The 27,821-nt window shown below is 44.0% G+C and overlaps 2 protein-coding genes across 2 annotated transcripts in view; both read right to left on the bottom strand.

Moving 5' to 3' along the window:
- Window positions 1-1,245: 1,245 nt before the first annotated feature.
- Window positions 1,246-4,770, bottom strand: pttg1ipb (PTTG1 interacting protein b). Its single transcript, XM_027005719.2, has 7 exons — window positions 4,555-4,770; window positions 3,648-3,700; window positions 3,413-3,521; window positions 2,764-2,866; window positions 2,512-2,577; window positions 2,217-2,263; window positions 1,246-1,928 (listed from the first exon to the last, which is right to left on the bottom strand). Exons 1-7 carry the CDS (start codon window positions 4,643-4,645, stop codon window positions 1,885-1,887), a joined length of 513 nt encoding a protein of 170 aa, XP_026861520.2. The 5' UTR covers window positions 4,646-4,770; the 3' UTR covers window positions 1,246-1,884.
- A 2,711-nt stretch (window positions 4,771-7,481) lies between these two features.
- myo10l3 (myosin X, like 3) overlaps window positions 7,482-27,821 on the bottom strand; it is a 48,615-nt gene continuing 28,275 nt past the window's right edge. Inside the window, exons 21-40 of the mRNA XM_035521814.1 lie at window positions 25,037-25,143; window positions 20,673-21,041; window positions 20,443-20,476; window positions 19,500-20,315; window positions 18,642-18,765; window positions 17,424-17,667; window positions 16,620-16,715; window positions 16,381-16,474; window positions 15,845-15,900; window positions 14,792-14,934; window positions 14,487-14,681; window positions 13,342-13,499; window positions 12,411-12,534; window positions 10,748-11,045; window positions 10,410-10,617; window positions 9,984-10,120; window positions 9,658-9,778; window positions 9,103-9,552; window positions 8,242-8,433; window positions 7,482-8,069 (exon numbers count right to left, since the gene is read on the bottom strand). Of these exons, the coding sequence (XP_035377707.1) occupies window positions 7,965-8,069; window positions 8,242-8,433; window positions 9,103-9,552; window positions 9,658-9,778; window positions 9,984-10,120; window positions 10,410-10,617; window positions 10,748-11,045; window positions 12,411-12,534; window positions 13,342-13,499; window positions 14,487-14,681; window positions 14,792-14,934; window positions 15,845-15,900; window positions 16,381-16,474; window positions 16,620-16,715; window positions 17,424-17,667; window positions 18,642-18,765; window positions 19,500-20,315; window positions 20,443-20,476; window positions 20,673-21,041; window positions 25,037-25,143 (4,071 nt within the window). The 3' untranslated portion in view covers window positions 7,482-7,964. The remainder of the gene's footprint in view (window positions 8,070-8,241; window positions 8,434-9,102; window positions 9,553-9,657; window positions 9,779-9,983; window positions 10,121-10,409; window positions 10,618-10,747; window positions 11,046-12,410; window positions 12,535-13,341; window positions 13,500-14,486; window positions 14,682-14,791; window positions 14,935-15,844; window positions 15,901-16,380; window positions 16,475-16,619; window positions 16,716-17,423; window positions 17,668-18,641; window positions 18,766-19,499; window positions 20,316-20,442; window positions 20,477-20,672; window positions 21,042-25,036; window positions 25,144-27,821) is intronic.

Below are 27,821 nucleotides of genomic sequence, written 5' to 3'. Positions count from 1 at the left end.
GCCAGCTCGTTCACAGAAATGGATGTGATGAAGTTTCCTAACGCTTTTGTAGTACTCTAACACCTTTTGGGTATTGGTAAATATTTGGAAGTTATTTCAGCAAGATTAATTATTTTTGTATGCACGAATCCTGCACATCTCTCCTACAAATGATGGTGTAAATTTTCTTTTCAGCACCGACCGTTCCTGAACAATTTAGCCAAAAGCAGAGTACAAACGTTACAAATGATCCCAGATGTTGACTATTAACAATCTTTAAAATTGTTGGTAAATTGATATAAACAATTCAATACAATCCTATATTGCTTGAGCAAGTTGAGATTACATGTCAACATTACCTAGGAAGATTTGGATATTTTTCTGTATTGAAATATATATTTATAATATATAAATATTCCTGTTGGTTCCATGTTTGGCAAATTTACAAAACATTTTACACCAGCAAACCTGTCCTCGGCCAATTGGTCATTTTGTTTGTATCTTACTGACCCCTGCTGGCCGCAAAGTAAAACAGTAAGAAGTCCTGATGTAGGAAGCCGTCCTGAGAGCACATCGGACTGGATCCCTCAAAATCAATTAGTCTGTGTTTAGTAATCAGAAGGCATTTCCTGTGAGTACTATTATTTGCTAGAAAATATATTTACTTATGATTTTATCTAAGCATTACTTTATAAAATTAGCATTTTCAGTTTTATACTACTCATACAATAAAAGTCTGAACATCAAACTGTGGACTCGTCACTGGATGGGGGATTACTGGACAAGAGATTCAGTACAAAACCCATTTCAGACTGCTACACATATGCCAAAAATCTTTTAAAACTGTAGGTGCTGCAACAGAATGACAGCGATATCGTCCTGAATGCACAGGTTGTTTGTAAGATGTAGGGGGTTTGCTGTTTTTTGGGTTATCTGAATTTGCAGGTTTATAAAATGTAGCACAGTGGTTAGGGTAAGTTATACTCAGTCATAATTGTACGTTGCTTCGGATAAAAGCGTCAGGTAAATGTTTATGGTTATTTGCGGATTTGCTGCGCGTTTTTAAATTTGCAATGTGGTTTTCTCGGTCATGCAAACTATAAGAAAAAAAATGGAGCTAGCTATATTTTCAGAGTGGACAAAATGGAAAATACTACCTAGATTAATAATCATTGCCGTAAGTCTCATTACCAGTAACGTGTTCACGAGCATCACAAACATCCCACGTTACAAGCCAACTAGATAGAATTAAATGTGCAACGAAGCCATTCATACAACGCTATGATTATTGGAAGGATTCACAGACAGCAAAGTGGTCTTCACTGATAACCATCAACGCATGTTTACAGCTGGTACACAGAAACCTACTACACATATGCGCACATGGCAACGGTCAGTCAGCTCGCGAGCAAAAACTCCGGCTAAACAAGGACTTATATACTGCATGTAAGCTACAATTGTAAAAAAAAAATCTTTTTTAAAAAATATATATTTTGCAAATTTGGAGCTTGTAAACACATAATTGGCTTTGTTCCTCCTACCATTTCAGAAGCACTTTGCTCACACAGCTGATAAAGGACCTGTCTGAAGCGTCCTGTTTCTACATTTTGAACAGAGGTCCTTAATGCAGCAATAAGCTGGTGAGAGAATTCAGTATTAACCTGCTGTCTGAAGGTTAAGACACTCACCATCATACAGAAATGCTTCACAACGCTTTACAGTACAAAAGGTTAAGGCTCAATAGCAAGATTCAGATATATAGTTGCACTTTGGTATAAGCTACACAAATGTATGAGGCAAGAAATCAAAATGCGAACATGTAAATTCTAAGACAAGAGAAGAGAAACAAACATCAGTGCAGAGAATCAGTTTCCACGGGAGTGCTGAACACTGGCAGGGGTTTGCTTAGGTGTTCTCGAATCTGGAGTAAGGATTATCCTTTGTCAAACCTAAAGCAAAGGAACAAACATCCGAAAGCAGGTTTCTGACTCTTGACAAAGTGCAAAATGAGTCATATAAGAAAACTTTCTTATATCCTGCCTTCGTGCCCTACGCTTGTCTGGATGCTAGTGGCCAATTACAAAATGACTACCCATGCTCAGTGTAGGCCTCTTTACTGGACATGAGTGATGGGAGCATCCCAGCACCACATACAAAAGAAGAACAAGCTACAAACACATTTAGTAAAACTACACGTTGTTTAAGTATTTTTTTTGTTAAAAAAAAAAACAACATACCATATTTCTTACGAATTTCATCATGTCTTGATCTCATCTGGGCTTTCCTAACAGCATGTAAGGGAAAATAATTAGATCAATGATTCAATTCCTACAAAACAACTGTTTTAAGTAGTAATAAAGAGGACCTGCACAACTAAATAACTGCAGTGACAGCCAGGACAGCTCATTAGCAAGCGATTCTGATCATATTACAGAGCTGCTTGGTTTGAATCTGAGCTGCTCTCATCATTGCATATGTCTTTAGCAAACAGAACACACAAAAAGGAATTGCTGATTTATGCAAATGGTTTACCTCTCCTCTTGCTGAACTCGTCTCAGGTCAGCTTGTCTCTCCAGCCTCTCGTCAGTTCTTTTTGACCTTCAAAATCAGCAAGACACAAAGATAGGTGTTAGTCTGCCACACCCTCTCAACACCACCTGAACATCCTCCATATCCTCAGTGTCCCTGATACTCTCATCAAAGCTGGTTCTGCTTCATTATGAGATTATTACAACTCCATTTATGTTATCTGTAAGAACTGAATATAAGCAGTTTAAAACTCACCCAATGTTTTCACACTTGCAGCAGCAGAAGCAGCAGATGAGAGCTGCAGTGATGATTACTCCAGCAATCACAGACAGAGCAATGATGAGAGCCTGGAAGTTCACTAAATGTACAGAGAACCACCTTTACCCTTAAAAAAAAAAACACTACATTTTTAAAGCACCATGAAATTTCTCTCCATTTTGGCCCCCAAAATACAAATACATAAACACCACTGGTTGAGCCAGTAGTAGTCTATAGCATATTGTCAGTTACTGCTGGTGTGGATACACACAGCTCTGGAGAATGCAGTCAACCTTTTCACTGTAAGGAATGTACAGGACCATACTGTGAGGAGTGTGTGATAAAGGGCTGTTCCTCTACTGCGAGGAGTGTGTGATAACGGGCTGTTCGTCTACTGCGAGGAATGTGTGGTAATGGGCTGTTCGTCTACTGCGAGGAGTGTGTGGTAACGGGCTGTTCGTCTACAGCGAGGAATGTGTGGTAACGGGCTGTTCGTCTACTGCGAGGAGTGTGTGGTAACGGGCTGTTCGTCTACTGCGAGGAGTGTGTGGTAACGGGCTGTTCGTCTACTGCGAGGAGTGTGTGGTAACGGGCTGTTCATCTACTGCGAGGAGTGTGTGGTAACAGGCTGTTTTTGGTACCGCACCCCAACACTTCCCCCACCGAGCATCACTGAGGGGGCACACACTGCGTGGAGGAAAGACAGTCCGCACTGGATAGTTGATGCACTTCTGACTGGTAATGCACCATAAACACTGCAAAATATTAATCAGGCGCACACACGCACACACACACAAACAAACTGGACTTTATTAGGGAAAAAAAAAAGAGGTTCTGTCCAAAGCTAGTCTTGAAGGTTGACAACAAATTGAAAAACCTACAGAAACATTGGAAAGGCATTCTTCACAGCTTGTACTGGACTTGGCAGAACAACCTGTAGCGTAAATAGAGATAGAAATTGTGTTATACCCAATAGTGTATAATCACACTGTAGTGTATAATCAACCTGATTTGTTTTTTTTAAATGGGGATAAGTCCTGTTTATATTATACTGGAAGGCAAGTAATACAATTTCTCCTATTTCTTAATAATATCTATATTTAATAATAATAAAACGCATTAGTACAAAAATAAAAATAAATTAAAGAACAGAAAAACTATAGCCAGCAGCAAAGTCGTCACATGACTAAAATGACTACAACCTCATGATTGTCTCATGGCTGAGGTTGAACGTAAATAAATATTATAACAAGATAAAAACACTCAAGATAATAGTATACAGTGTAACTCATTATTAAAATAAACCATTAATTTTTAATAATTTGTGTGAGCTGCTAGCTAAGATATGCCATGTTAACGCAGCGTTAGTTAAAATAATTAGCCAGTCATATGAGTAGATTAGCTATGCTATTCAACGGTGCGCTTTAACAAATGTTTAAAACTTTTGTGGTGTTGTGTTATCTGATACTTTGCTAACGCACACTAAAATGCAACCTAAAAGGCTGTTGATAAATTGTTGGCGTTAGCTATCTGATTTTGACTCGCTGTTTTATAAATGACCCTGATACATTAACCTATTTTAAGATTAGTTCAATTAGCTAGGTTAGGTTAGCAGCTAGCTAACCTAAACGTTATACCGCAGCTCCTGGTTAGCTAGGTAGCTAGCTAACTAAGTAAATTAACTGGCCAAATAAATAACAATAAAAATAAAGAGGGAGTTAATTTCAGACATATTGGTCGCTGGCTAACGTTTGCTAGCTAGCTAGAGTGACAAAAATAAAGTCTTACTCGTCGGTACGGCTGTTGTCTGTGAGAAAACGTTCTTGCATCGAAAAGTAATAAGCAGAACAGAAACAATGTAACCTCGGACTTTAAGCATTTTACTAAATAATAAAAAATGCGTAAACAGAAACTGCAAATATTAGCTAAGGTTCGCTAGCTGTAGTTCATTTGCGTGACTGGATTATTGCAATTACAGATCGCACTGATTTGTAGGATAGGACCTGTGAGTAACCACCCAACTTCCTTAGCAACTAAACTTCCTTAGCAACTTTACTTAAAATATCCAAATATCTAAATAACAAGATAAAACGTATATTTGAAGTGAACCGGTTAATGTAGTCTACAGGTTAGGATACTGTTCGACATTACTAATTCACGCTTTAAAAAGTATTAAAACTTCGATCTAAAACTGAGGATTTGTACCTTCATTTATAGAGATACAGTAAAATTAGGTTGTTTACATGTAAATAAACTGTTTATTTGCATGTAATATAACGCGTTGAAATCAACGCTACAATAAATATTGATTTTAAAAGTTATCTGCTTTGCGTTGTGATGTCTAGAACACACTGCCATGATAGCGTTAAACATAACGTTCATACCTAGCCTAAGACTACTGCACAGAAATATCTTAATTTAAATTCCAGGAGTTCCACAGAAGCACATGTGGAAATAGGCTTGATTGTAGCCAAATGAAAAACTAAAGGTTTACTTTCATAGCAGAAGTATAAGGGTATTAGTATTAAAATGAACAACTTGTACTATCCTAAGTATCTAATTGCAGAATAAAACAAACATGCAGGAAAATATGCAGTTTATTTTTAGTTTTATGTTCTGGGCAGCTCTGTGCAGTGTGGGCTATGTTGAGTCTAAGTGTGGCGTTCCTATATGTGTCAGCATGATAAAGTCTGTCACATGACACAAATTGTACAGATCCTATTCCTAACTGTACATGCCTGGATTAAGGACATAACCCTGACTGTACATGCCTGGATTAAGGACATAACCCTGACTGTACATGCCTGGATTAAGGACATAACCCTGACTGTAGAACAATTTTTGTACATGTGGTTGGGCAGCACAAAAGCCTGATGTGACGCTGGGGATGTTGACATTGAGCACAAGCGATGCTGACGCGAGCCAACTACACAAAAGACGTTTATTCAACAAGGACATCAAATACGAACCACAAACCCAAACTACAAATGGTAAACAGTCAACGCAACATGAAGAAACACAAAGGCAGGCGCAAAGCACAAATAATACAGACCAGATTCAGGACACAGTGAGAACAATGACAGACAAACATTAGAGAAAACATGAGGGTTTAAATACATATACTAATGAAGCAAGTAACCAGGGCAAGGGCGATGTGGCAACACAAAGACCAAACAAGCACATGGCGGACCGTCCCAGACAAAAACATAATCAAAAGCTACATTTAAAACCTGATTTAAAACTTTCAGCCACTTGACCACAGAACTAGGATGCATACAAAATGGTTTCTTACATTAAAGTTAGTTCCAGAAGAACATCAAGTTACAAGAAAATGTTACTTTGTGATTGAATATACAACACTATATTAAAGACCCGAGCAGACTCTCTGTAGAAGCATAATCCCTTCAGTATGTGTGGCACGTAAGTTATTTATGAGTACTGATTTTCACAGTAGTAGTTTACAGATGTACTGCTTCACATATTACCTTACCATATACTGTGTTCTGTCTTGCAGTTTCCACCCTGGTAGACTCAGGCACTATATGTAAAGTGTTTGTACGAGTGTCTTTAAGGGAAATTATGTGTGTTTAATATGTCTGCACTCTAGTGAGTCCTTTGTATTGTAGCACTCTAATCAGGGATCAATAAAAAGTGTTTATGTTGTGTTAAAACAAGTGTGTGTATCTCTCCCACATTTATGCTTTCAGAAAGTCTTTTTATGTTTTTTTTTTCATGAACTACAAATACTGTTGATAGTGTAGAGTTGAATAGACCTCATCTGCTTTAACTGATATGGGATTAAATGTAACCCCCTCTGACCTGTTTCCATGCCATCATCAAACACGATTCAATTGAAGAACATGAACAGAAAACAAAATACCCAAAGTACACAATTAATGAAATGTAATAATTTATTAAAGTATTTTGTAAGTCCAGTTACAAAAAAAAATCTTTTTTTTTAAATTTTCTTCCAAAGATTAAATATTTTGCTAAATGTAGGTGAGGACATTCTGGCCAGCTGCCTGCAGCCAGGCCGGTTCATCACTGGAAGAGCACATGACGTTCATCAGAGGAAGAGCACGTGATGTTCATCACTGGAAGAGCACATAATATCCATCAGAGAAAGAGCACGTGATGTCTATCAGAGGACGAGCACGTGACGTTTATCAGAGGAAGATCACGTGATGTTTGTCTCACCAACACCGCATCTTCTATTCATTACCCTTTCATACATGGTTGTACCTCTGCAACATTGCTGGTTAGGGATGCATACAGTAGGCCACTTACATTAAACCAACAAAAGAATAAATACCCCACCCTCCCACAACTACCCCCCCAACTCATGCTCAGGCCATCTGATAACACAGGTACCAGGCATGATGTCATGTGATCATTAGAAAAGTTTAGAATTGCATTACAAGTCAGTTTAAACTGTGCTGACAGTTCATAATGCAATATGAATCTGATCTTATATGTTTTCAGAAGACACCACCATTTAAACCACCACTTAATTTCACAAATAATTCACTGAGACAATCTTATTCTGTCAGCTGCAGTGCAGCCTGCTTGACAAAACCTGATGTAAAAACAGGCACTGCAGTGCTCGGAGCGTGGTTATCCAGGAAGGAGTAAGGCCAGTTAGGTCAGAAGTCAGGACATCGGCTCTTCATAAATGGTGAACACAGTCTGAGAACAAAAAACTCTAAAGATTCTAATGACAGAATAAAGTGGAATGTCAGCTAAGTGGCATAATGACAGAATATCCCTTGTTGAGTTAAAATGCATAGCAAGATTAAATGTGTTTTAAAAAGACAACTTCCTTTGTGTGTGGGAAGTCTGTGTGCAGTACACAAACACAGTGTGTACACTAATCCTCCATCAGAAACATCCCCGAGTGTGTTACAGATTACACCTTTTCCCACTGCTCATCGTCATCAGTCTCCACACTACTGAACTGGGCTGTCTGCAGTGGCACGCCCATGGGACATAGAGGTGTACTTGGTCAGTAGCGATGGTAACATTTGGTCAGTAGTGATGGTAGCATCACTGCGAAGGGGAGCTGCTCGTGTGTTTTGCAGCAGGAGTAGGCAGGAAGAGGCATCCCGTGTCCATCAACCCAGCACATCTCTGCATCCTTCTTCCTTGTTCTGGGTCCAAAACAAGGAAGTTGTGCCTGCAATATGACTGGCCACTGGCCATTAGCTGGTCCAGCTCCTTCCGTGACTGGAGACAGAACGGACACTGCAGCGCTTCTTCACAATCATGTTGATGTAGGCCTTCACGATTTTGGTGATCTCTCCAACCTGCACCAGTTACAGAAATTACAACACTGTACAGAGCCTCAGACAGACAGGAACACTCTTTAACAAATGGACATGTGAGATTCACACTAGTGTTTTCCCCGTTCATTCGTGTTCAACAGAAGTGTTATGTTGTGTGAGTAATCACACAGTATTGTGTCATGTTATCTCATACCTGTGGGGTCTCGAAGAACATGTCCCGCCCATCCACCGTGATCTTGTAGGTGCTGGGTAGTGGAGCGCCGAAGAAGACAATGTGCTCATAGGGGAAGGTCTCCAGGGGCTTGGCTTCTCCTCTCTTGTAGACAGACACGTTCTCTGCACTAACGCCAAGCCACAGCTCACGAGGGAACCCGCCCTCCTTAGACTGCAGACACACAAATGGCTGCTAAACCCTTCAGGTTGATCAAATGTTCTGCTTTTCTATCTGCAGTTCTCAGTGTTCATACCCGGCATGTACAATCACCACTCACTTTATCAAAAATATCAATGTCACACCAACATTCACCACTATATTAGGTACACCTATTATATATATATATATATATATATATATATATATATATATATATATATATATATATATATATATATATATATATATGCTGACGTGCAGGTTTGCAGTTTTTCTGCTGAGCGTATGTTAGCTGGGTTAAGAGTGGTTGGCCACCAAAACCAGCACAGCCAACAGAAATGCAGAGTCAGAAACTCATCAATGGTGAGATGGAGGACTATTAACACAAGCCATAGTCTATAGCTGTACATCTCAAAATGTTTTATTTATGCATTTCTGGTAGAGGAGTGTACTATCATCACATCATCCAAAGACTTACAATTATGACTGAATACAACTAACTGGGTAATTGAGGCTTAAGCATCTTGCTCAGCAGCCCAACAATGGCAACTTGGCAGTGGTGGGACTTGAACTGGCAACCTTCTGATTACTAGTCTAGTATCTTAACCACTGAGACACCACTGCCCTAATTAGACAATGCTGATTAGGCGCTGTTGAGGACACACAGCTGGTTCAGCTCACCTCCACATCGAACAGCGTTGATCCATATCCGGGCCACTCTGTGATGATGCTCATGTATTTGAGCATAGCCTGGTGCTGGCTGATTCCCTGCAGATGATTCCATTTCTCCATGATGCTGGCTCTGGTGCCTGCTGTTTCCTCCTTCACCCACATGTCCAACATCTGTTCCTCCTGCAGGCTGCGCTGTTTCCTCAGCGATCCCTTCAGGCCCCTGCGCAGAGTGCCCTCCAGGAAGCTGCTCCTGCGTTTGTCCAGTGGTGGCGCTGCTGCTCCTCCTGCTCGGGTGAAGTGCAGGATGCGTCTGCGCAGGTGGCCCATGGGATATACTTGTTCTAGGCTCCAGCTCACTCGTGCCACATTGCCATAGAGATACTGCAAACGCAATGCAGCCAATCGCTGTAGTGTGTCCTCATGCGCTGGGAAATGGCCACTGATCAAACTCTCATGAGCCTGCAGAATAGGAGCAGACATGCAGTCAACAGAAAAACTGCACTGTGCCTTTAACAACAAAACAGAAATAAATATGATACTGTGCCTTTAAGAGAGATGCATTACCTGTTCAAACATGAAGACAAACTCCACTCCTTCTTTGGGCATGCTCTCCACATCCAGGAAACAGTAGAGCTTAAAATAAAGTCTCCACTGGCCCTCCTCTTCTGCCTCTGTGGCTGCCAGTCTGGAGAAAACACACACACACACACACACAATATACACATTATTCTAGATGAACATGCATGTTTGATCTTTACTAATATAACATGCTTTATGTCACACATCTTATATGACCCTCATGTACAGTGTTAAGAGATGACAAGTGTGCAAGTGTGTACAGTGGGGTGGACTGTGTGGGTGCAAGCAGCCTGTGGGTGTTGCTCACTGACCGTTCAAACTTGGCCAACACATCAGCCACAATCACTCGGCTCTCCACAGCACGGGCCAGAGTGTTACTGTGCTCAAACAAAGCAAACATGTTCCTGCTGTCTTCCATAGCCAAGCCACGAATCAGCTTCTCCACAACCTGCACACACACACACACACACACACACACACACACACACACACACACACACACACACACACACACACACACACACACACATATATATAAAGAACAATCACTGATACATAACTGAAACAGGTCCAGATTGTTTTCTAATAGTTGTACTGTGTAAGCCACTTTGGTAACAGAATGTGTAAACAGAAATGTTATATATTTACAAACAATTAACACATTCCATCAGACTCACTACAGTAACTACAACATCAGGTTTAACGTTCTTTTGAACCTAGAAAGTGTGTGAACTCGCCTCTCCTGCTGTGGTGTGAGAGCTGATGGAGATTTTGCAGGAACCTCCTCCGTGGCAGTAGACTGTTGTCGTCATTTCCTGCCTGCTCCGCAGAGCTACGATCTCCTCCTGAGACGGCACAAACTCCCGTGCCTTCGTCTTCTTCAGTGATTCCCCAGTAAACACAGCAAACAGCTCAATCTCTGTGCCAGGACACAGCTCCCTGATTCTGGGAAGCAGAAGTGAATAAAGGGTTTAACACATATATCATACGGCTGGAGGAAGAAATCTGGGAATCGGCAGTGGGAGGAGCCCAGGTTGTGGGAGGAGCCTGGGTGGTGGGAGGAGCACTACAGTACCTCTTCAGGTGAAACCTCAGGTAGCGCAGGATCCCGCGGCTGGGCAGGAAGGTGCAACTCATACAGGTGAGTAGGTGCCAGTGGGCTCGGTTAGCAGGGCTGTCAGGCTGAGGGACATGATTGGTCTGCTTGATCAGCTGACAATAGACCTCATCTCTGAGTGGCCGTAGATCCTGACATGTTTGCAGGATGCCCTGGATAATGGGCACTGGGTCTGACACTGCCTCCATCTCCTGTAGAGAGTTAAACATCTTCACTGCCTCGTCCTGCAGACTGGAGTAGCCCTTCTCCTTTTGGACTGTGAAGAAAAAGATTTAAGAACCATTTTGATTAAATAGCAGACAAACCAAGAAAAAGTCTGATGCATATATAAGCAACATTAACTTAAAGTCAACCTGTAAGGGTATTTTAAAACCATTATGTGTGGTAGTGAGTAACAGATCATGTGGTAATAGTAGAGAGTAATTGAATCCAGACCCACCGTAGTGTCTGGGCCCCTCAGTGGGACCCTAGCCTGGGGTTAGCCTAACTGATAAAATTCTGATTAAAATAATGTTTCTATCGTTGTACTTTTAGATGCAAATACAGCATTTGATACAGAAGCTCAAGAAATTCTTATGAGTGCCCATGAAATGGTTGGACTTTCTGGAACTTTTCTAAAGACGTTTGACACATATATTTAAAGGTAGAAAGTATTTTGTTAGTCTAGCTGAGCAATATGATATACTTAATGGTGTTCCACAAAGTTCTGTGTTGGGCCCAGTTTAATTATATTTAAACATGCTTCCATTAAGTCACATTATAAAACATGCAGTCATTATCATTTCTATGCTTATGATACAAATGTTTTAAATCATTTGGGAAGTTTGACTTCACAATCCAAAGAAGAAATTATCTCTTTTTTTGCATAATCTTACACTCCATATTTTGATGGTGATAATAAATGCAGCCCTTTTCTCATTTAAGAAGTGTAAAACAAGACTCTTCCTCTGTGGTAAAGTGTAATAGAGCAGTTATAGAGTGGAGTGGTAAAGAGTAATAGAGCGGTGTGGTAAAGGGTAATAGAGTGGTGTGGTAAAGAGTAATAGAGTGGTGTGGTAAAGAGTAATAGAGTGGTGTGGTAAAGGGTAATAGAGCGGTGTGGTAAAGGGTAACAGAGTGGTGTGGTAAAGAGTAATAGAGCGGTGGGGTAAAGGGTAACAGAGTGGTGTGGTAAAGGGTAATAGAGTGGTGTGGTAAAGGGTAAAAGAGTGGTGTGGTAAAGGGAAACAGAGTGGTGTGGTAAAGGGTAACAGAGTGGTGTGGTAAAGAGTAACAGAGTGGTGTGGTAAAGAGTAATAGAGTGGTGTGGTAAAGGGTAATAGAGTGGTGTGGTAAAGGGTAACAGAGTGGTGTGGTAAAGAGTAACAGAGTGGTGTGGTAAAGAGTAATAGAGTGGTGTGGTAAAGGGTAACAGAGTGGTGTGGTAAAGAGTAATAGAGTGGTGTGGTAAAGAGTAATAGAGTGGTGTGGTAAAGGGTAACAGAGTGGTGTGGTAAAGAGTAATAGAGTGGTGTGGTAAAGGGTAACAGAGTGGTGTGGTAAAGAGTAATAGAGTGGTGTGGTAAAGGGTAACAGAGTGGTGTGGTAAAGAGTAATAGAGTGGTGTGGTAAAAGGACTCACGGCTGACAGTGACCTCCCCGTAGGGCAGAGGAAGCAGGGGTGAGTGGAGAGGGTGCTGGGTGTAACGTAGGATGGGGTTCCTCCAGTACATCTGCTCCACTGCCTCCACATTCATACTGTTCTCCTGCACAGCCACCACACACAACATACTTATGGCTATGGGACAAGGCAAGGACACAAATGTGTGGTATCTAGAGACAGCTATATCAACCCAGAGGTAAACAGTACAGATCTAGAGACAGCTAGAGCAACCCAGAGGTAAACAGTACAGATCTAGAGACAGTTAGAGAAACCCAGAGGTAAACAGTACAGATCTAGAGACAGCTAGAGCAACCCACAGGTAAACAGTACACATCTAGAGACAGCTAGAGCAACCCAGAGGTAAAAAGTACAGATCTAGAGACAGCTAGAGCAACTCAGAGGTAAAAAGTACAGATCTAGAGACAGCTAGAGCAACCCAGAGGTAAACAGTACAGATCTAGAGACAGCTATATCAACCCAGAGGTAAACAGTACAGATCTAGAGACAGCTAGAGCAACCCAGAGGTAAACAGCACACAAATTTAACAAGTTTGCATGCTCCACTTGGTAAACTATACTAGTCTTCAGAGTTATGAGAACTTCACACAAGGAAAGATTTACTGCACTATGATTGAAACAGTCTGAATCATCCCCCCAAGTCCAGGATGAAAAAGCACTGCACAGCAGCGGATAGTGAGAGGTAGAGACAAATTTAGCCTCCACACATAGCACATAGCCCTGTACCTCGTTCACCACTAGAGCCTTTAGCCCCGAGGGAAAGCCTGTCTGACTCTACATGGTTAGACTTCCACAGCTGAAAGGGACACAGTCACGAAATTCACTTTATTTTGTGGCAGGTCTCGTTCATTAGCCAGAAGTCACACCAGCTCCTCAGTTCTGAGAGACGTTACCTTGATGTCTCTGATAAGCTGCTGGGTAGGTGTTTCTATGGGAACCTTGTTGTCAATGGCACCCTGTATTGCAGAGACCCATCTCATAGCCTCATTCAGCAGCTTGGTGTAGAGACGGTAGGAGTGTTTCCTCCCGTGGACAATAATGTTCCAGTAACCTGTGGAGGCACAGACAGAGACAACAGAACTTACGGATGACTGAGCAGAACACAGGCGGACACAGACACAAGCAGACACAGACACAGAGGGACATGGATACATGTGAACACAGACATAGGCAGGCACAGACACAGGCAGGCACAGACACCAGCAGGCACAGACACAGAGGGACTCAGACACAGGCAAACACAGATACAGGCAGACAGAGACATGAGCAGGCACAGACACAGGCGGACACAGACACAGACAAGCACAGACACAGAGGGACACATACGCAGCTGAACACAAACACAGGCGAACACAGACAGAGGGGAACCCAGACCCCAGCAAGCACAGACACAGGTGGTCACAGACACAGGCAGGCACAGACACAGGTGGACACAGACACAGGCAGACACAGGCACCAGCAGGCACAGACACAGAGGGACTCAGACACAGGTGAACACAGACACAGGCAGACACAGACACAGGCAGGTAAAGACACAGAGGGAAACAGACACAGGCAGGCACAGACACAGACACCAGCAGGCACAGACACAGGTGGACATAGACACAGGCAGGCACAGGCACCAGCAGGCACAGACACAGAGGGACTCAGACACAGGTGAACACAGACACAGGCAGGCACAGGCACCAGCAGGCACAGACACAGAGGGACTCAGACACAGGTGAACACAGACACAGGCAGGCACAGACACAGGCGGACACAGACACCGGCAGGAACAGACACAGGCAGGCACAGACACAGAGGGACACAAATACAGGTGAACACAGACACAGGCAGGCACAGACACCAGCAGGCACAGACACAGGTGGACACAGACGCAGGCAGGCACAGACACAGAGGGACACAGACACTGGCAGGCACAGACACAGAGGGACACAGACACAGGCAGACACAGGTACAGGTGGACACAGTTACAGTGAGACACAGACACAGGCAAACACAGCCATGAAAAGCATGACAACTTCAGGTGTGTGCTCACCCGTCTCCTTGAACACTCTCTCGTCAGGCTGCACCACAGAACAAAGGCTGTTCAATACCAGCGTTCCTAGTTTGGAGGCACTGCGCTCAGAGGTCTTATAATAATCCAGAGAGTTGCTGGAGAGGACGAACCATCGTTTCTTCATTTTCAGAGAGGTGCTCTTACTGCTGGATTTCACCTCTTTATGCAGCCACCCTGGGGCAGACAGAGAGAGGCTCAAATAACTCGGCTGGTTAATGATTTCCTACTGACAGCAATTTTTAAAAACAAGGCTGAGCAAAGCACCCGAATGAAGTGCATCTCACCTCTCACTATGAAGTCCTGCCCGTCCATGCGTGACTCTCCTCTGGGCTTCTGAAGCAAACCGATCCAGTGATGCATCTCTTCAGGCAGAGCTGTGTTGCAGTGGATCACACGATTAGCTGTGATGATAACAAACGAGTTGGGCCTGCAAAAACATGATTTAACATTTTAACTACTAGCACAAATACACACATTGCAATATTTACTCATATATATATATATATATATATATATATATATATATATATATATATATATATATATATATATATATATAAAAAAATACACACTGAAACACCCATCTAGTAGCCATTTGTCATGGCATAGAGAGTGTTTACAGGATCCCTGTGAGTTGTTTACATTCACATAACCCCGTCTGTTGTTTACATTCACAAGACCCCCTGTGATTTGTTTACGTCCACAATATCCTGTTCCAATGGATGTTTTCTTCAATCACACTCCATACTCAGTACACTCGACACTGTTGCATGAGAAAACCCCACAAGGTTGGTTGGCAGTTTTTGAAATTCTGGCCCTGGCTAGTCCAGCACTGATTATTCCTTTTTCACTTAGATCTCTTGATTTTCCCGTTCTGATGTGGATTCACACTGAAACTGATCCACAGAAAACTGGCTATCCTGATTTCACGCTGCACTCTGGGGTTACGTGTCTAATATCCATACAGGCAAGCTCCAACTATCTCTAATAAAGTGGCCATTTTTGTGTTTGTATGTGTGTGTGTGCGTTCATGTGTGTGTGTGTGTGTGTGTTTGCGCATGTGTGTGTGTGTGTGTGTGTGTGTATGTGCGTGCGTGCGTGTATGTGTGTCTGTGCGCGCGTGTGTGTGTACGTGTGTGTGTGTATGTGCATGCGTGTGTGTATGTGTGTGTGTGTGTATGTGCATGCGTGTGTGTATGTGTGTGCATGTATGTGCGTGTGTGTTTGTGCATGTATGTGCGTGTGTGTATGCATGTGTGTGTGTGTGTGTGTGTGTGTGTGTGCGTGTGTGTGTGTGTGTGTGTGTGTGTGTGTGTGTGTGTGTGTGGAATTGTTACCTGTCAGGACTGTCTGAGGCACAGACTGAGTCAATAAGTCCAACATCCAGAGTTCCCTGTGAGAGTGAAAAAGTGTGCAAGACAACGACTCAGTCATTATAGTTACAAATATTTGAAAACAGATGTTCTCTCTTAAACTAGCTTGACACAAAGACAGTATTTTGCTTGTCTAGGTGGACATCTCTTAAAAAAGTGATATTCTCTATGGTGTTCCTCAAGGCTCGAGATTTGGGCTTTTTCCACAATACTCTCTTCTTTGTACTGCCCGAGGGCGAAAACGGGGCCATCGCTATGCCAACACACAGCTGTACTGTCCATGTCCTAAGACAGATGTTCTCAGTGTTGTAGATAAACATGTAAACTACATGTTCTTCCCATATTGTATCACAGTCTTACACAGGGTATGTAGTTCCAGGGTTTAGCTGCATTGTGTGTTGGTTTTTCTATTTCTATACAGTCGATCTTGAGAATGTAATGAATGTATTAACTGAAGCATTAGTGTAGTGTGCTGGGTGAAGACTGGGGTTCACACTTACAACTGCGTTCTTGGGGTTGGCCTGTTCGTGCCGCATTTCCATGAGTTGCTCTGGGGAGGCGCTGTGGACACGGCTTAGCACACTGAACCAGCCACTGCAGAGCAAACACAGACACTGAAGAAACTGACATGTCAACCTGCCACAGGGGGGCGCAGCATGTCAAAACACCAACAGTGTGCACTTCACGAGAGATAGCAAACTTGTGTTTTGGGTTTGTCTTGGGAGTAATCAGACTGTACCTGGCTTCTTCAGGGGTCTCTGCATAGATGTGATACGTTCTGTCTTCAGTCACTATGTTCAGTGCATTCTCTTTCTCGTGGTTATCAACAATCTCCCTATAAAGAGAGAGACAATAAATAAATTAAACCAGCTGAATGAGCCGCTGGCAACCACCACCTTTTGTGCTGTGTCTCACCCAGTTGTACTGTGTTCTGTGTCTTACTTGGCTGTTCTGTGTCTCACCTGGCTGTGCTGTGTCTTACTTGGCTGTTCTGTGTCTCACCTGCCTGTGCTGTTTCTTACTTGGCTGTGCTGTGTCTCACCTGCCTGTTCTGTGTCTCACTTGGCTGTGCCGTGTCTCATCTGCCTGTGCTGTGTCTTACCTGTCTGCTCTGTGTCTTACCTGTCTGTGCTGTGTCTCACCTGCCTGTGCTGTGTCTTACCTGACTGTGCTGTGATTCACCTGACTGTGCTGTGTCTCACTTCACTGGGTTGTGTCTCACCTGCCTGTGCTGTTTCTTACTTGGCTGTGCTGTGTCTCACCTGCCTGTTCTGTGTCTCACTTGGCTGTGCCGTGTCTCATCTGCCTGTGCTGTGTCTTACCTGACTGTGCTGTGATTCACCTGACTGTGCTGTGTCTCACTTCACTGGGTTGTGTCTCAACTGCCTGTGCCCTTGTCTCAACTGCCTGTGCTGTGTCTTAAATGGCTGTTCTGTGTCTCACTTGGCTGCGCTTTGTCTCACTTGGCTGGGCTGTGTCTCACCTGCCTGTGCTGTGTCTCACCTGGCTGTGCTATGTCTCACCTGCCTGTTCTGTATCTCACCTGGCTGTGCGGATGTTGATGGTCCCCTTTAGCTTCTCCTCACTGTCGTTCTCAAAATACATGAGCTTCGTCTCTCGCAGCACAAACCACCGCATCTTCCAGTTCCGGCGGGACAGTGTTGACATCCCGCCACCTTTCTTATACAGCCAGCCACTCTTCAGAGAGTCCTGCTTGGACCTGAACCACATGAAGGTCTCATCCTTCAGCACACACCAACGCCTTCGCCAGGGGATCATCAATCCACCTGAGTGAGACAGAGAAAGAGCACGTGAGAGAGAAAGACCACATGAGAGAGAGAAAGCATGCGTGAGAGAGATGGGGGATGGGTAACTGTGTAAGGTAACTGTGTAATACTCACTCTTCATGTAGAGGTAACTGTGTACTACTCACTCTTCGTGTAGAGGTAACTGTACTACTCACTCTTCGTGTAGAGGTAACTGTGTACTACTCACTCTTTATGTAGAGGTAACTGTGTAATACTCACTCTTCATGTAGAGGTAACTGTGTAATACTCACTCTTCATGTAGAGGTAGCTGTGTAATACTCACTCTTCGTGTAGAGGTAACTGTGTACTACTCACTCTTCATGTAGAGGTAACTGTGTACTACTCACTCTTTATGTAGAGGTAACTGTGTAATACTCACTCTTCATGTAGAGGTAACTGTGTAATACTCACTCTTCATATAGAGGTAACTGTAATACTCTTCGTGCAGAGGTAACTGTAATACTCACTCTTCATGTAGAGGTAACTGTAATACTCTTCGTGTAGAGGTAACTGTGTAATACTCACACTTCGTGTAGAGGTAACTAATACTAACTCTTCATGTAGAAGTAACTGTGTAATACTCATTCTTCGTTTAGAGGTAACTGTGTAATACTCACTCTTCATGTAGAGGTAACGGTGTAATACTCACTCTTCATATAGAGGTAACTGTAATACTAACTCTTCGTGCAGAGGTAACTGTAATACTCACTCTTCGTGTAGAGGTAACTATGTAATACTCACTCTTCATATAGAGGTAACTGTAATACTCACTCTTCGTGCAGAGGTAACTGTAATACTCTTCGTGTAGAGGTAACTGTAATACTCACTCTTCGTGTAGAGGTAACTGTGTAATACTCACACTTCGTGTAGAGGTAACTGTAATACTAACTCTTCGTGTAGAGGTAACTGTGTAATACTCATTCTTTGTTTAGAGGTAACTGTGTAATACTCACTCTTCATGTAGAGGTAACTGTGGAAATAGGGTGGGCCACTGCCGTTCAGTAGGGTGACCCTGCCGTTGGACACCTCCTCGTCCGTGTCCACGTAGCCATCATTCTCGTCATCGCTGTCTATGAACTGTGGAAGCATGTGATGGTTCCAGGTCACAGCCTGGCACAGGGAACACAAACAGCCTCTCTTCCTCTAAACACAGGCTTCACTGTGTGGACACTGATGGCTATTCTGGGTCCTGGTGATGAGGCAAATTTTACATTTAAGTGTCCAACTCTTCCAGCTGATTTTACCTTGTGTCACATGAAATGGCAGCCTGACTACAGCTCAGTCCCTAATCAGGACAGTTTAGAGATCATGTTCAGGTCGGACATAACAGACTGACTGTCCTGGGATTCTTCCCAACTACAGGTTCAGCACATGTGGCAATTTTAAACGCAAACACATGAGAGAGTCAGCAAACTATCAGTTACTCCCACGCAAATTATCTTAGAAATTACATGTTGGATGTACAGTATATAGCAGCAGGACCCAAATCTTCACTTGCAAAGCAGTGGTATTGAAACATAAGAGCTGTAATCTATTAGATTTTCTACTTTCAGTTTCATTTTCAGCATTTTTCAGATGCTGTCATCCACACAAACTTAAATAATGATCAGTAGGACAGTATATGTGCCCCAGGAACAGAACCCAGGACCTTGGTCTTACTAGCACCTTCGCTACCAGTTACGTTATAGGAGCCTATAGCTAGTGACACAGCCTGCGGTCAGCAGAGGTACCACGGAGAAGAGCCTTGTTCTCCAACCTCTCATTTGACCTTAGTGTGGCTATTAACAACATGTCTGTGTGCTGTTACTTACAGAGTCGCAGCTGTCCCTGAAAGAGTCCATGCTGTTGTAGGTGCAGGAGGACCTCCTCAACACCTCCTCATCAGTGAGGTGACCGTCATTAGCACTTCCTGCAGTGTCATCAAACTCCTCCTGGTCATAGTCAGACTCCATGTCTGGCAGGACGCCGCAGCCGAACTCGTCTGTGTGCTGTTCCGTCTCTGACTGTCCACGGTCCTCCTGCACCCCGACAGAATCTACACAGTGTCCCACAGATGGAGTCGTGAGAGGCGGAGCGGGTGGTGGGGGTGGCATGGGTGGAACAGGGCACTCAGGCAGTTGGCTGTGTCTGTGGGAGGCACTGGATTTGGGGTAGGATGTGTCCAGAGAGCCTTGAGCGAATGCAGCCAAGGGAGAGAGGGTAGAGAGAGTGGTCATGTCCAGGGGCTCGCCAGCAGGGGGTGGCAAGTCTGGGAGAGGCAGGACCAGGAGGGGCAGATCTGGGCAGGAAACACCCTCATCCACCTCATCCTCCGCCAGCGGGGCTGTGCTCCCAGCTGGCTCATGCAGGTTCTCCTCACTAGAGAGTGACTGCTCCAGACCTCCAAAGTCCAGCATGTCCAGGAACTCAGTGGCCACGCGTGAGGCCTCTTTCTCCAAGCGGTAGATCTCCGCATCTCGCAGCTCCCGCAGCTCCTCGCGGGACGTCTCGCTCAGCAGTGCCACGCCATCGTCGCGCTCTTGCTGCAGCCGCTCGATCTCTCGTTCCAGACGCAAGATCTCCTCCATCTGACGACTCTCCTCCTCAGAGGAGTACTGCCAGCCGCCGCGAGACACACACACCTCCCTCTAACCAAACAAACACACACACACCTCTTATATAATGGCCATGGTCTCTTTTATCCATTTTTTCCCAGGTTTTCAGAAGTGTTTTAATCAATTAACAAGACACAGAACACAGGACACTTAGTGTTACCTTGGCACTAGAGTGATGGGTTTCTGGCTGATTCCTACAACAAAATACAAGGGGGAATTAATACATTTATTCAGCAGGAATGAAGGCCAAGCAGACTTTAGGCACTGTGGTGGAGGTGGGAGGTCAGGTTTTGGAAAGTATGGAAAAATAGGGAAGGGTTGTGGAAGGTTTGATGAGTTTGAAAGCATTGGGAAGAGTTAAGGAAAGTTGAGGATAGTTGGGAAGAGTACCTGCTGAGACCTGTCTCTCTCTCCTCACTGTCTCGATTACTCCTAAGCTCCTGCTCTTCCTGCTGTTTCCGGAGAGCTTCCTGTTCCTCCTCTTCTCTCATCTGTCTCTCTTCCTCTTCCCGTCTCTGATCCAGCTGTCTCTCCTCTTCTGCACGTCTCCGCTCCTCTTCTGCTTGTCTCTCCTCCTCCTCCTCCCTTCTCCTGTCCTGCTGGAGCTGGTAGTAGAGTCTGCGAGTGAGTTGCCCGCGGTGATATTTCTGCAGGACCACGGCAGCAGAACGCATGCGCAGGAAGCCCTGTCTCCAGAAGTGAGCGCGGTAGTTCTTTTGAAGGGTGACTGTGCTGGATCGGACTTTCCTGTAGTGCTTTCTACAGGAAACATGAAAAAACAATAAACTCTTCATGACTTACTTTTGCAAACACATCACTGCTTATCTGGAAACATACCACACTACAAATACCACACTACACATTCTGTGTTTGGGTGATAAAATGGTTAGAGTCGGTTGCACCCCACAGACCTCAGTGTTAGTGTTAGGGTTATTGTTAGTTATGGATATGGTTAGTTAGAGTTAGTTAGTGTCAGGGTTAGTTAGGGTCAGGGTCAGGGTTAGGGGAAAATAACCACTGTTCCACACAAGTTCTGGTTGGGAAATTGTGTGGCAGAACTGAGGGATGGGGTTAGGGTTGGAACCACAGGGAGGGTAAGGTTAGGTTTAGGGTTGAGGGGAGGGAGGTGGAGTTGGTATACGGTTAGGTTTGAGGCTAGGGGGAGGGGATATGCTTAGGTTTAGGGCTGAGGGGAGGGGATATGTTTAGGTTTAGGGCTGAGGGGAGGGGATACGCTTGGGTTTAGGGCCGAGGGGAGGGGATACGCTTGGGTTTAGGGTCGAGGGGAGGGGATACGCTTGGGTTTAGGGCTGAGGGGAGGGGATACGCTTGGGTTTAGGGCTGAGGGGAGGGGATACGCTTGGGTTTAGGGCTGAGGGGAGGGGATACGCTTGGGTTTAGGGCTGGGTTTAGGGCTGAGGGGAGGGGATACGCTTGGGTTTAGGGTTGAGGGGAGGGGATACGCTTGGGTTTAGGGCTGAGGGGAGGGGATACGCTTGGGTTTAGGGCTGAGGGGAGGGGATACGCTTGGGTTTAGGGCTGAGGGGAGGGGATACACTTGGGTTTAGGGCTGAGGGGAGGGGATACGCTTGGGTTTAGGGCCGAGGGTAAGGGTCCCAAAACAAGTCCGGAGCTAACTTTGTGTACTGGGCCTACCTCATGTTATCACCCTCAGCTTTGTCTTACTCTACACTTGCCTGGACCCTTATGTTGCTCTTGATTGTTCATGTAGACCCCATAAATGTACTGAACCCAATGTATTCATCCATTCCTGTTCCATGCTTCCTCGCTGAGAATGGGTCCAGAACCTATTATGTTGTAATGTCATGACTTTAAGGGACTCAATCCCTTAAATCCCGTTTAATAAAATGTTGGCCCCCTGAGATGTGTGCCTCTTTCTTGTGTCTAATGTTGTGTCTGTGTTGGTTCATCCTGGGGGTGAGCATGTTTCTCGTTTCCCCCATATATTGTAAATTGCACATAGCACAATATATTATATAAATGGAATTTGAAGTGTTATATTTTATTGCAGGCCAAACAGCAATAATCTGTTTTGTGCATGGATTAGTAATGCAACATTTAGTCTTGAATTCGACAAATGGTGTATGTGTATGTGCAACTTTCTGTAATGATGGTAGTCTACTCTTAACCAATATACTTTTTAGATTTTAGTTCTTTTTGTAGGCAGAAATGACTCTGTGTTGATCCAGTACTTGGGCATTGGCCATAAATCTGATAAAATTATCCTTTACTATTCTGTTTATTAGGACACTACCCCTGGAGAAGGTGGTAACCAAGGGGATTAGCTCTCTGATGTCCTCTGTTTTTTTGGCCACATTCCAGGCATCCCCTGAGGAAAGTTCGGGAGTAGCCCTGTTTTCTCAGGGCCTGGAAGAAGATCCCTTTTGCTTGCCAAAAATCCTCAAATTTGTGTCAGTGTCCTTAAAATAAACTTTAATCTGAAGCTTCCCCATGTTGGAGAAATCAAGTCACTGTATCTAAAAATGAACCTCCTTTTCATGTAGTGTGTACCTGAGTTTGATGGATTGATAAAATTGATTTAGATGTGCAACACATTGTGAGAAATTTTCCGGACTTCCACCCGAGACCCCCAGATATCATCCAGGAATCTAAAATATTATAAAGGTTTGAGGCCAGGAAACCTTTGCCTCTTCCTCCCATTCAACCCATAAAAATGTTAGCATAGGAAGTAGCAAACTTCTTTCCCATTGCTGTTCCTTTGGCCTGTAGATAGAACTTGGAATCAAATTCAAAATCATTTTTATTTATATTAATTTCTAATAATTTCAGTAAAGCCTCATCAGGTCTCTATTTAGTGAAAAAGTCTTTTACTGCCTCAAGTCTGGCTGATGTGTCAGTCTTAGTATATAGACTGTCTGTGTGGATTGTGAATAAGAGGCAGTTGGATGGGATTGCGATGTGAGGGTTAGTAAGTGTGAGGGTTAGTGTTAGGGTCAGTTAAGGTTAGTATTAGGGGTAGGGTCAGTTTGGGTCAGTTAGGGTTAGGGTTAGGGTTAGATCCCAGTGGTTTACAGGAAACAGTAGTGACACTACAGCAGATACATAAGAGTGTAAGCATAACAACTCACAGCCTTTACAAATTATGACAGTACATCTGAAAAGCTAAAATGAGACTGAAACAGGAGCGTGAATATGTGCACTTCTCAGTCACAAACCAAACAGCTTCAAACTCATTTAAACAACTTTTACAATATGTACATACTGCTTCATATAAAACAATTTTTTAGAACAAAGAAAACATTTTTATTCAAGGGTCACATTCTCTCTCCTACACACAGACACTTTACAATACAATCATTATAAACCTAATATCTAACCCTAACCATAACCCTAACTGACTCTAACCCTAAACTAACCCTAACCTGCCCCAAGGCCTAACATTAACCCTAACCCTAACCTAACCCTAACCTTAACCAAAACCTAACCTAACCACTAACCCTAACTTTAACCCTAACTCTAACCTAAACGTAATCTTAACCCTAACCCTAACCCTATCCCTAATTTACCCTAACCCTAACCTTATCCCTAACTGACCCTAACCATAACCATATCCCTAACTGACCCTAACCCTAACCATATCCCTAACTGACTCTAACCCTAACCCTAATCCTATCCCTAACTGACCCTAACCATAACCCTATCCCTAACTGACCCTAACCATAACCCTATCCCTAACTGACCCTAACCCTAATCCTATCCCTAACTGACCCTAACCATAACCATATCCCTAACTGACCCTAACCCTAACCATATCCCTAACTGACTCTAACCCTAACCCTAATCCTATCCCTAACTGACCCTAACCCTAATCCTATCCCTAACTGACCCTAACCATAACCCTATCCCTAACTGACCCTAACCCTAACCCTATCCCTAACTGGCCCTAACCCTATCCCTAATTGACCCTAACCCTAACCCTATCCCTAACTGACCCTAACCCTAACCCTAACTGACCCTAACCCTAACCCTATCCCTAACTGACCCTAACCCTAACAATATCCCTAACTGACCCTAACCCAAACCCATTTCTATAAGAGTTGCTCATGCACTTTATTGTTTAGTAGTTTAATTAAAACAACCAGAAGTATCTTAACCAACACACCTTCATACATGCCTTCATGCAGATATTAAAACAAACATATTACAACTAAAACTTTGACAACTCTGTGTTTTCGCTTTAAGAACCAAAAACATAAAAGGCAACATATAAAGGAAAATATGTATATTTGTTTACCAAAATACCAGAAGTATTTCATACATTTCATATTCCTATATTGTTATTATCAGAGTAAGAGTAAGTAAAATAAACTTAAGTAAGTCAGTACAAGAGCATAAACTGAACTGATATGGTTACTGACACACTACATCAGTAACATGAAGCCCCTGCTGCTCCAGCACATGTCAGAGTTACAACAAGCAACACCACTCGGAGATAATGTTTATACACAAACTCTAACACACACACACACAGACAGACACACACACGCACACACACACACATGCACACACACACACACACACACACACACAGACAGACACACACACACACACACAGACACGGACACACACACACACACACATTCAACCATTCTTACACAACTTCAAAAAAGACAGCAGTTACTACAGCTTGGGTAAAAGTGCTCATGTTCAACAGCACATACATACATGCACACAAACACACACACACACACATTCCAACATGTGTTACTGACCTTGCCACATAGCTCAGTATATGAGCTCTGATCACCATCCCCGCTGCTCTCCGCACATCGTCCCTCTCCTGCTCTAGTCGCTGCTCCAAGACCTCCTTCAGGAAGACCTGCCCACCACGCAAGGAGGGGGAGACAGAAGACACAGAACAAGAGGGTGGGTGTGGGGCAGAGAGAGAGCGAGGGAGGGAGAGGTGTGGGGGTGGATAAGGGCTGCTGCCACTGCATGCGCACGCGTGTGTGTGTGTGTGTGTGTGTGTGTGTGTGTGTGTGTGTGTACAGGGGTAGAGGGGGGAGGGGTGTGGTAAATAGTACAGTGTTTTCCTGCTGCTGCTGCTACACCAGCCTGACTGGCTCCCACACAGCACACAGGCCACAATCCCTCCCCTCCCTCACTCCCCTCCTCTGCTCCCCTCCCTCGATCCCCTCTCTCTCCCTCTCTCCTCTCTCTTCTCTGTCTCTCCTGCGCGCTCCCTTTTCTATCTAAAATGTAGGAGGCATTAAGAAATTGAAGCTCGCTGTCTAGTTAACCCTTTGCTTCCTGATTTGTTCCTGATTGAGTTATAAAGAAGTCAGAGGGCAGTTTAGCTCTTAATGCGTAGAGCGCATGTGGATTGTGGATACTTCAGATTGGGCAAACTAAAAATAAAACAGCAACACAGTGAAAAGAAGTAAAGAAAGATGTATGTTACAAATGGCACCACATATCAGCAGGCACACATGAGCTCACCTACCAACCCAAACGGGCATGCAGATACCACACGCAGATAATGTTTATACACAAACCCAAACATAGATAGGCACACACACCCAGACGCACACTCACACACACACACCCAGACGCACACTCATACACACACACACGCACACACCCAGACGCACAATTACACACTCACACACACACACACACTCACACTCACACACCCACACACCCAGATGCACAATTACACACTCTCTCACACACACACACACACACACACACACAGACGCACAATTACACACTCACACACACACACACACACACACCCAAAGGCACACTCACACGCACACACACTCACACTCACACACACACAGCCAGAGGCACACTCACACACACACTCACACACACACACCCAGACGCACAATTACACATTCACGCACACTCACACGCACACACACTCACACACACACACACACTCACACACCCACACACCCAGATGCACAATTACACACTCTCTCACACACACACACACACCCAGACGCACAATTACACACTCACACACACACACACCCAAAGGCACACTCACACGCACACACACTCACACACAGCCAGAGGCACACTCACACACACACACTCACACACACACACCCAGATGCACAATTACACACTCTCACACACATTCACACACACACCCAGACGCACAATTACACACTCACACACACACACTCACACCCAGACGTACACTTACACACACACACACACACACACACACACACTCAGACACACCCAGACGTACACTTACACACTCACACACACAAAAACACAGAGTTACATATTCTGTTTGCCTTTAATTGTGCTTGGCCTGATCCTTAAACCCATTGTGAGATTTCCTGGAGCATATGACCCAGATGTTCCTGTAATCCCTGAGACAGCTGCAGCAACACACACACACACAAACACACACACACATACACACACATATGCACACACACATAAGGAGGAAGTTTCCTTGACCACATCCTTCCTACGCAAACCTCAAGCCTCCATGCTAGGAATACCCCGCCACACACACACACACACACACACACACACACACACACACACACACACAATATGGATATAATTATATACATCTTGTTTAAAACACACTCAACACTTCCATTTACTGCTCCACCAGCTTGCACTGACCCTCACTTAAAAATCTGTATAAGAAACGCACACAGACACAGAAAAATCACCAGAAGACACACACGCATGCACGCACACACACACACACACACACATACATACACGCACACACACCTGTGCATATACCTTGTGTTTTTAAAGTAATCAAATCCAAACACTCGTGAGAGGGCTGACCAACACAATGCAGACTTCAAGTTTATTTATGTTTATATTAACATGGTATTGAAAAACACTACAAACTCTGCCCACAAATACTGCTCAGTGCATAAACACTACTCAGTTTATAAACACTACCCAATCTATAACCACTGTCCACTCTATAAAAACTGTCCAGTCTATAAAGACTGCCCAGCCCACCAACACTGCCCAAGCCATAATAAACACTGCCCAACTCAAAAATGCTCCCCAGTCTATAAACAGTGCTCAGACCATAATAAACACTTCCCAGTCTACAAGTATATTGCCCAATGTGCCCACACTTCCCAGTTTATAAATCCTGTCCAGTCTATAAATACTGCTCAGTCTATAAACACTGCTCAGTCTCCAATGGGCTTAAGGGGTTTATCCAGCTCAGAGCAGGGTTAGCAGCATTAGTGCAGGCAATGGTTAGTGGAAGAACTCTGACCTTGAGGGGGGTTTTATGGCACTGACAAGCAGAGAACAAACTGCAGTGACCAACCCTGACGCTCCACTGCAACAATGAGCCTCTTTTACAGTCAGACAATCACAGAGGCAGGAGTCTGTTCAGGAGTAGACCAGTCGACTCTGTGTGGGAGTGTGTGTGTGCGTGTGTGTGCGTGTGTGTGTATGTGTGTGTGGGGGGGTGGGTGTGCATGCATGCGTGTGTGTGTGTGTGCCTGTGCGTGTGTGTGTCTGTGTGCGTGTGGGTGTGAAATACTG

Source organism: Electrophorus electricus, chromosome 2, assembly GCF_013358815.1.
Source record: "Electrophorus electricus isolate fEleEle1 chromosome 2, fEleEle1.pri, whole genome shotgun sequence".
Taxonomy (NCBI): domain Eukaryota; kingdom Metazoa; phylum Chordata; class Actinopteri; order Gymnotiformes; family Gymnotidae; genus Electrophorus; species Electrophorus electricus.
Note: the sequence above shows the minus strand (reverse complement) of the source record. Positions and strands in the feature narration are given on the sequence as shown.